Source organism: Diabrotica virgifera, chromosome 1 (assembly GCF_917563875.1).
Source record: "Diabrotica virgifera virgifera chromosome 1, PGI_DIABVI_V3a".
Lineage (NCBI taxonomy): Eukaryota > Metazoa > Arthropoda > Insecta > Coleoptera > Chrysomelidae > Diabrotica > Diabrotica virgifera.
Window position 1 is genome coordinate 287,826,424 of NC_065443.1, and position 10,765 is coordinate 287,837,188.

The 10,765-nt window shown below is 33.2% G+C and overlaps 1 protein-coding gene across 5 annotated transcripts in view; it reads right to left on the bottom strand.

Annotated features, from left to right (window-relative positions):
* Window positions 1–10,111, bottom strand: part of LOC114324286 (E3 ubiquitin-protein ligase lubel) — a 146,962-nt gene extending 136,851 nt beyond the window's left edge. For 3 of the 5 annotated variants that reach the window (XR_003651520.2, XM_028272088.2, XM_028272089.2), the window contains exon 1: window positions 9,954–10,110. Coding sequence is in view for 2 of the 5 variants with exons in the window: in XM_028272088.2 (XP_028127889.1) it covers window positions 9,954–9,959 (6 nt within the window). In the remaining 3 variants the exon portion in view is untranslated. Of the gene's footprint in view, window positions 1–7,677; window positions 7,699–9,953 lie in introns of those variants that run through there. The other 2 variants (XR_003651523.2, XR_003651521.2) reach the window with 2 other exon arrangements.
* Between the last annotated feature and the right edge of the window lie 654 nt (window positions 10,112–10,765).

The window sequence follows — 10,765 nt, forward strand, 5'->3', positions numbered from 1 at the left end:
TATTATTTGAGTTATTTTCAAGCAATTTCTGCAAAAAAATTTGAGTCGCCTCTCAGCGTCCATCTCAAAACAGATGCGCCCTGGACTATGGATCCTAACCTCCATGATTAATGCTACATATTCGTAGCTTATGCTCCAAATATTTTGTTCTTCGCCTTTTAACAATTTTCATGGGAAAGGCGCTGCATCCATGATATTCTCTGCATCCTACGTATTAACTACATTTTAAAGGCCGCTAACTCTAAAGTCCAAGTTTCAGTTCCATGCAGCATTGCTCATATGTATACATTTTAACGAAGTTGTATCTTAAACATCGGTTTATCAAATATTTTATTGACGAAATGGAAAAAACATTAAATATTCTACTACTTTGAGCATGGCGAACTTAACCAAGACGCATAGCAATAGCAAACAGAACTGTTCCGGTTGTTTTTTTTGTCCCGGTTATAACCGGTGTTTTCTTTTTAAAGTAATAACCGGTAAAAAACGGGATAAGTGGAAAAAATACTGAATTTAGAGAAAAAATGGGAAAATTTTTCGCTCCCGTGCATAAATGAGAAACTTTAAGCTGACTGAAACCGATTTTACAACACTGATGGCTGATTTCTATACTAGTATGGACTGATATCGATACGAATGTAGTATCGCAAACTAAAGCGCAATGTAAATGTAAATAAACTTATTTGGTATTGGCTATGACTAAAAAAACATAACACCGGTTTTTGGAATAACCGGTTTTTGACCGGTTATAACCGCCAGGTTAAACTGTAGGTAAAAAAACCGGTATACCTAACCGAAAACCGGTGTTTTTGTCAACAACCGCCATGCCTACCAGAAACATTTAAAAAATAAAAATATAAAACGTGCACAATATATACAAGACCTTAATAAGACTGGTTTTAATATATGTGGCTGAAACGTGGACCTTATCTCAAATGATGAAAGACTTCTTGGTATTTTGAGAGAAAAATTCTTAGAAAGATTTTGGATAATGAAAATAGGGTGTATGGCGTCGAAGATACAACTTTGGACTATATCAGTTATACACCAGTCAGATGTAAACCAGGACATCTATGTCTGCTTCTTAGATTATAACAATGCATTCGATACGGTGAAACATAATCCGTTAATAAAACTACTGAGAACAAAGAACATCGACACACGGGATATAAGAATAATAAATAATCTGTATTATGAACAAGAAGCTGTCATAAGAATAAATAATTTAAACACCAATAAAATAAAAATCAAAAGAGGCGTTAGACAGGGCTGTGTCTTGTCGCCATCACTGTTTAATGCATACTCCGAAGAAATATTCAAAAAAGCATTAGAAGATGAAGTAGCAGGCATAAAAATAAATGGCCTACCCATATGTGAAATTAGATACGCCGATGACACAACACTAATAGCGGAAACTATTGCAGATCTACAAAGAATTTTAGATAAGGTTGTTGCAACTAGTGAAGAATTTGGTCTGTCAGTAAACATAAAGAAAACGAAATTCATGGTTAGGTATATCAAAGAAAAATATTAGAAACATAAATTTACACGTAAATAATAAAACGATAGAACGAGTTCAGAATTATAACTATTTAGGGACAAACATTAGTGAAACAAACGATTATATCAAAGAAATCCGAATTAGAATAGAAAAGGCTAGAAGTGCATTCACTAATATGAAACAAATATTATGTAGTAGAGACCTCAACCTAAATCTTAGAAAGCGAGTTCTAAAATATGTTATGTATTTTCTATTCTTCTGTATGGTGTGGAGACATGGACTCTCAATAAACAATGCCTGAATAGATTGGAAGCATTTGAGATGTGGACGTATCGAAGAATGCTGAGAATCTCCTGGACAGACAGAATAACCAATGAGGAAGTACTAAGGAGAATACAGAACAGCAGGGAGATACTGGATTCCATCAAAATAAGAAAACTTCAATACTTGGGTCATATAACACGTGGTGACAGATATGAACACCTAAAATTAATTATGCAGGGAAAGATTTAAGGAAGGCGCAGCATAGGTAGGAGAAAAATATCATGGCTGAGAAATCTCAGAGAATGGTTTGGATGCAGCTCAACTGAACTCTTTCGGGCTGTGGTGTCAAAAGTGAGAATAGCAATGATGATTGCCAACCTTCGTCTCGAAGATGGCACTTAAAGAAGAAGTTATACACCGATCCAGATAGGTATTGTGAAATTCGTTAAAGTGCAGAGACTTAGATGGGCTGGACACATTGCTAGGATGTCAGATCACGAATACATGAAGAGATTAATATTTTCAAAACCAGAAGGCACAAGAAGTAGATTACGACCACGAAGAAGGCGGATTGATGATGTGGAAGAAGATCTAAAGATTCTAACGGTCAGAAGGTGGAGGAAAGTTGCCAGGAATCGACAGGAGTGGCGACTCTTTGCGAGCAGGTCAATATCCACAACGGATTGTCGAGCCACTTATGATGATGAAAAATTTAACCAAGTTTAACTTGCATGGGTTCAGATAAAAAAATTGCTCTGAAGCTTTTTTTTTGTCATATTAATGCAATTTACTATTTTTATTGAGAATAAGCCACATGCAATGATGACAGTAACATTCTTCTGTTGGTGATCCCATAGCACCTGTGGCGACACGCTTTAATTACTATTTTTGCTAATTTTAATTTTTAATAACTTTTCTCAAAACGAAATAATATGGGTCATATAAAATTCACATTTAATATACAAACCAGATGCTAAGATTGGCCCGTTAAGTTTTACGAAACGAAATGTATCCCTAACCAGGTGTTTTTGGTGTGTTCAGTTTAACAAACTGAATTCCCCATAAATTAATTACCTTACCAGACCTTATGTCAATAACTTACTTTGGAAATGCATTCGAAGACGTTTCTTAAAACTGCAGAAATGTTTCAACTTTTAAACGCCAGATCTAAATAATTTATCTCTTTTCTGGCCAGATGGTAGAAACACAAACATATTAGCGTTTGTGGTCTTTTTTCAGCCACAGCAGTCGATCTACAACCACGGGTCGGTTCACACACCTCCCAGCAGGCTTCGTTCGGTCAGACGCACCCTCGCTGCCCTCAAACAATAACAAACCCTTTTACGAGATAAATAAGCACGCCTTTTAACCAAAATAAAATAAATATATTATTGTTCGTTGTTTACACTTGTTTTAATTGATTCCGTTAACCCACACCACGGAACATACCTAATTAATGAGGAAAAAACCAGGAAAAAAAACCTCATGATACTATCCCGACATAGTAAGTATTTGGTCTTACATTTAGTTTACTCTCAAAATTAGCATCAAACTCTGATTTTATATGTGTGTTATTTTAAAACTATTCTACTAAATCTGTACTGTAAAGAACTTCATAACTGGAAATCTCCTGGACCAGATCGAGTTCAAAACTTCTCGCTAAAAAAATTTTGGAGTGTTCATGAGTGCTTATCAACAATAATTAATCATGTTATTTCTAGTTCGCAGGAAATACCATCATTCCTGACTCAGGGGACAACTTATTTAATACCGGAGGATCAAAATAACACTCAAGGTCCAAACAAGTAATATTTTTCTCATAGAAATCTTTCAGTGCGTCACAGTTTTTCGATTTCTTTCTAACGCATTAAATTGTTTGTGACTAGTTGTCGATAGATGGCGCTATAATCGAAAAAAAATTATTTACGAATTATATAATATATTTACGAATATAATCTGTACAATTTATAAGACTATACAAATCAAAGAAAATACTATTTTATAAATTTAATGCAATAAACGCAATTGATTTGATTTTATGTCAAATGGCAAATAAAATGTGACAACTGTCAGATTTAACTAAAATGTCAAGTTAGAATAAATGTGTATTATCAATCACGGACCTACCTTTTTTTCTATTATTTGTGACGCACTGAAAAATGCTCATGAAAAGGACCATACCGCCCAATTACTTGTCTTCTAGCTTTGTATAAATTGGCCAGATCCACGTAGCCCGGCGTATCTACCAACACTGCTCTCTAAACAATAATATCATAGAGCCTCATCAGAAAGGATGCACTAAGGGTTCCATGAGTTGTAAATGACAATCATTTATTATAGACTAAGGGCCGGTTGTTCGAACGCTAATCAACAATGATCATTATCAAATATTTAATTACTGGCACCAAAACTGTCAATGTCAACTTTGTTTGGGTTGCTGAAAACATAATTAATTACAATTATGAGATTTATTATTAATTATGTTAATAATTATTGTTATATTAATTGATTATAGACTCCACAGACTTTTTAACAACCCAAAAAAAGTTGACATTGACAGTAATTAATTATTTGATAATGATCATTGTTGATTAGCGTTCGAACAACCGGCCCTAAGGGCCGGTTGTTCGAACGCTAATCAACAATGATCATTATCAAATATTTAATTACTGTCACCAAAACTGTCAATGTCAACTTTGTTTGGGTTGCTGAAAACATAATTAATTACAATTATGAGATTTATTATTAATTATGTTAATAATTATTGTTATATTAATTGATTATAGACTCCACAGACTTTTTAACAACCCAACAAAGTTGACATTGACAGTAATTAATTATTTGATAATGATCATTGTTGATTAGCGTTCGAACAACCGGCCCTAAGTCATTTCTAACCAGACATAAGTATATCAAAAAACGAAACCTCTTTACTGCTTTTAGTGACTACATAAAAGCGTTTGACTTAGTGCAGCATGAATGGTCGATAGATTCAACAATCGTAGAGTTTGCACGTGGTGCTGTGCTAAACATAAACTTTTTACTTCCATATTTTTTATTATGCATCCTAAAGTTAAATTTAAAATCCTCCTAATTTTTGCAAATATTTTTTGAATTTGAACTATTACCAGAGAACGGCAGTTCTCGCCAGTGGCGCACACCCATACCCCCCTACAAGCGACACTATATATACACGAAATTTTAGATTTTCTAAATCTGACTGAATTGAAAATTGGGCCAAGTCCCATCTTAAAGTTCAGGAAAAGACTCACCCATTCATATGTCAACCATCCATTTTGGTCCAAGGGTGTGGATTTTACGGCCCTTCGTATTTAGGGTCTGTTTTTTGTTCTCGTCCCCAAAACTCCCAAAAACTTTGAAAATTTAAGTCCGACCTTTGCGGCTTCTAATAGTACTGATCATTACCTTTCCAACACATGTCTAATTTTGAAAATCGGTTATACCATTCAAAAGTTACCGAGCTCAGAAATATTATTCAATTTCTATTTAAAAAAGGGAAAATGTTTGTGGATATGTATGTATGTATGTGTATGTATGTATGCATGTATGTGTATGCACGTGTGTGAAAAGTCGAACCGATCTGAATTTTTTTTTGGGTTTGAAGAGGGGGTCAGGGCCGATTCAGAACCAGTGTAGTTTGTGACTTTTGACCACCCATAAGCCAGCTACAGGACTTAGTTGGTACAAAACTACATATTTTTGGGGGTATATATCTTCGGTTCAAGAAGAGACAGGAGAACCGCAAATACACCAAATCAATAGTGTTGAGTTAAGCTTTCAAATTGTGTGCAAACGGTCAGGATCAGACATACATACGGCTCAGTATTGCCGAAAAACTGAAAAACTAAACTTTGAAAATTTGGGTTTATCGACAATTACTCAAAATTTCAACCTACGAATTGCGCCAATAACTGAGCGTTTGTAGAAGGACTCTAGACGAATCTAACGGTGTATACCTCATATCCGGGAAAATTCGAATTTTTAAGTTATAGGCTTCATAAGAATGATCAAATCTGTTATCTATGGGAAAAACGGTTTTTCAAGCTCAATAATTCCTGTAATAGCTTCAGTTACCATACTTGACCTTAGATGCATCAGATACTACTTGTCAATACGTTTCAAACTCATGTTTAGTGTTCAAAATCTGTTAAGCCGTTTAGAAGGTATTAAGCTACAAAAGTATAATCCAATTAACGATTATTCCCGAAATGGTTTATGTAGTTGTAGTGGTTACGACGCTAAATTTGATCTGGCAACAGGCAATCCGAGTTTATTTACCGGCCATCCCAATATTTTTTTTCAATCTATTTCGAATAGAAAAAAAAATCTAGTGTACATTCGATGAACACTGGATCATTTGGGAGGTAATGCGACAAAGGCGACCATTTATAAAGCTTAACGTGTAATCGAGAAACATTGCATTCAGCTTCGTACATTTAATTTATAAATAACTTTTAAAAACTCCTGATACAAGAACAAAAAACCGCTAAACGCCGTAAAAATGAGTGGCGCATACAATATTCCAGCTTCAAAAGATCTGATATGAATATTACGTGGCGCCAAATGTATTTTCATTTTGATGCAAAACAAAATTCTAGTTTTGTTTTAAAATATTTTTCCATAATATTTGCGAAATTTGAAGTAAACGCGCCACAAAAGAGTTTCAAAATTTAAACTGTATTAGAGTTACTCGTTTTACTTCAAATTTAGCAAATATTATGGAAAAATCTTTTAAAATAAAACTTTGGCGCCACGCAATATTTATATCAGATCTTTTGTAGCTGGAATATTGTATGCGCCACTCATTTTTACGGCGTTTAGCGGTTTTTTGTTCTTGTATTATTTGAACCAACGTTAATAATAAAAACATCTGTGTCAGTTAATTTTATTTGTAGATTGGAACTAATGATGTGTATGAAAATTATGGAAACGGTAGAGATGAAGAGTCGTGTTTGATGTCATTCGATCTATTTTTGAAAAAAATTTAATTGATGTTTTTCAGTTTTTCGATCCAATGTAAATTTCGCGAAATATTCGAGCGTCCCGCGTGTTTTGGCACACCCGGTATATGTATTATTATGTATGTACATCATATTTTTGTCTACATTTCCTTGGTTTATTGGTCAGGAATTAAAAACACTTTATTGTTGTTCAAACGTTTCGGCACAATGCCATTATCAATCAACACTTTATTATTGATAGTCAGTATAGTGTAAGTGCAGTGTAAGTTATAAGTAATGAAGTGTTAATAAAAATTGATAACGGCAATTCATCGACACGTTTGAACAACAACAAAGTTTTGTATTAATGCCAGTATTAATATCAAGCAAATTCAGAAAAAAATATTGTTGAAAGTTCATGGTCAGAAAATAACAAACATACCTAATATATTATCAAACGACATCTACATTATAAACAAAAACACTAATTGACATATGAAATTAAACAAGGTGACTGCTAAAAACAGAAACAGCATTGAAAAACAGAGAATAGAAACGGGTACATGCTCAAACGTGCGAAACGCTTAACATTAACAATAATAAGACCATTAACAAAAATCAAAGAAAACGGTCATAATTTAAATGGGAAATAAGAAAGCGAAGAAAACGAAGAAAGAACAAGTTTTTGTGGTATATAATAAAAGATAGAAAGAAAAGAAATATTTTGAAGCTTCAAATAAGTTGTCTGGTTAAATTTTGGGAGTATTTTTTAAAAAATTAGAAGTTTCTAGTCGTATTTAATAACGATTATGATGAATTTAGATACTGTCATGCACTTTTTGATTATATTTTGCACTAAAATCATGCACCCGTGCACTAACTGTTGACATCTTCACCTGCCAAGATTCTTCAACAAACAATCTGTCAGGTCTAAAAATAGCTTGTATTTACACTCATGATGGAAGGTTTAGCAGAAAAACTCGCGAACTCTAATGCACACAGGGCCAAGATCCGAGAACTGATCGCGAGCTTCTATTCTTATATTAGTAAAAACTGGTTCAAGCTGAAGCAATGATCTAGCGAGAACCAACCAAGCTTTGACGTATTGAGTTAAAGCCAATCGTGTTGTGGTTCAGAAATGATGAACCTTTATCCTGGTACCCGCAGCCTGTAGTTTGTTTTTATTTTATTGTATTGGATTATAAGAACATATTTTTATTTAAATTAAACCTGTGTTTTATCGAGTCTGTTGTCCGACAAAGCTAACCCGTCACAGGGTTATGGGGGACAACTTCGAAATAAAAATAGAAAATCCCATGTTTTATTGAAGATTCAAATTCTAAGTGAAAAAGTAAATAAGTTTTAGGTATCTAAAGTTTCTTTTTCATTTGCGATATATGGCACTGTAATCGCAGAAAAACAATAAATATATAAATAAATAAAAAAATATGAAAAAAAAAATTTAAGAAACGCTTTTCTTTAGTTACGGGTGACTAAAATTAAAAATATAAAAAATCAACTAACAAGCAAAAAAATTTAAAAAAAATCAAAGTCGAAGATTACTCGAAAAAAAGTATTAGGCAGCTTGCGGCGCGGAAACACATTCGTTAAAGAAAAGCGTGGGGCGCGTCTTCATTGAATAAACGGTTCGCCTTACGCTTTTCTTTAAGGAATGTGTTATTTAAGATATTTTTAATTTTTGTCACTCGTAACTACAGAAAAACGTTTCTTAAACATTTTTTTCATATTTTTTTATTTTTTTTACTTTTTAGTCTTACACTTTTCAAACATTAAAATATATCGTCATGTTTATTAAAATATATGTATAAAACATATGATGTACCTACAAACATGAAAAGTAGTTGGAATCGGCAAAAAAATTTGAAACTTTATTGTTTAATTATGAAGCATAACGTAAAAGCATAACGTAAACAATTAACGCAAAAAGTGAAATTATGTATAGTTCATATAATTAGCTACAATCTGTAAAAGTTTCAAGTTTCTTCATTGTAAAAAACAAGAGAATTTAAGCATTTTCCATTAAAATTTTTTTTTTATTTAAACAATTAATAAAAAAAATTGATTGACTATTCTTGTATTGTTCCCGCGAATGCATATGCCTGCAAATTTTCATTCATTTGCATTGAAAAAAAGGTAGTCAAATTAACATCTAAAGATTTGACCCAAACGATTGAACTAAAGAAAAGCGTTTAAAAATACAGATCAGAAGTAGCGAACTAATTTTTGAGGTGCTGAATACAGTTTCTTACGTAGAATCTAAATCTTCAATAAAAATGGGGTCTCATCCCCGGAGTAGAGGTGAGGAGTCGTGTTTGGTTTCATTCAGTATTATTTTTAAGGAAATATCTACAATATTCCGGGATGTGCTGGATAGACTCCTTTTTTTGACGAAATGCCCCTGATGATGCTTAGACAAGATTTAATAAATAACAGTGCTTGAAATATGTCTTTTATTTGTAAAAAAATACATTTTGGTCTGAATTTTCTTGGTTTGTCAGTCTCAGTCTGGTATTAGTAAAAAACACTTTGATGTTGTTAAACGTTTCGGAACAAAGCCATTATCAATGAACACTTTATTATTTATACTAGTGTAAGTAAGTGTATCCTAAGTTAAAAGTAATGACGTTTTCATTGATAATAGCAATTCCCCGAAACGTTTGAACAACAATAAAGTGTTTCATTAATCACAGACTGAAACCAAGCAAAATTCACGGTCAGTAAATAGCTAACATAATATTTATATAACCAAACGACATCTACAAATTAAAAACAACAACATTAATTGACAATTGAATCTAAACAAGGTGATTGCTAAAAACAGACACGGCATTGAAAAACAGAGGTAGAATGGGTACATGCTCAAACGTGAAAAACGCTTAACATAAGTAAGTGTGATACCTACCTAACAAAAATAAAAGAAAACGGTGATGTGGAATAAGAAACTGAAGAAAGAACAAGTTTTGTCGTCTATAATAAAAAATAGAGGAAAGAGAAATAGCTTAAAGCTTCAACGAAGTCGTATGGTTAAATTTTTGAAATATTTTTTAATAATTTCGAAATTTCTAGTGGTATTTTAATGACGATTTTGATGAATTTAGATACTGTCATGCACTTTTTGATTATAATTTGCACTAACTGTTGACATCTTCACCTGCCAACATTCTTCAACAAACAATCTGTCAGGTCTAAAAATAGCTTGTACTTACACTCATGATGGAAGGTTTTGCAGAAAAACTCGCGAACTGTAATGCACACAGGGCCAAGATCCGAGAACTGGTCGCAAGCGGCTAACTCGTCTATTCTAATATTAGGTAAGACGCCTTGATCACTTGCCAAATGTTGAATATAAATACGACAAGAAATTCTCGGATACTTTTAATTTGGGAATCGCCCGACTATCGCTATACATCTTCCCGGCATTGGTTGTTCGGAAACTAGAACGAAGTGACTAATATTGTTTTAGGTCTACGATTGTTGTAATTTTACGAGGACGCACATTTTGGCGGTTTTCCGGGTTATGCAATTCTGTAAGTCAAGAATACTGCTCACAGCGAAAAAATAAAACAGCCAAATAGCACTCTATCGAAGATGATAAATGTCAACTTGCTGAAATATAACCAAATTCCGAAATGACATAATTATTTTGACTTAAAACGGAATCAACATCATCGTGGGATCTACAACCCATGGTGGGTCTTGGCCTGTTCTAGAATCAACTTCCATTCCTTCCTATCCTTCTCCCTATTCTATTCCTTCGTCTTGGTTTTCCCATTTCGTACTCTTAACACTCTCAAGTCATCTTCCTTCTGGTCATTAACATGGCCTATTTTACCACTAGGTCCATACGCATTTTAATGGGCCCGAAAATATCACTAAAAGAATATTTTTATTGAAAAAACAAATTAAATTTTCACTAGTAATACCACTAGAGGTCAAATTATTTCCGGAAATTTTTTTGAGATCATGAATATTTTGAAAATTTCCCGAGTCGCAGACGAGGGAAATTTTCTAAAAATAT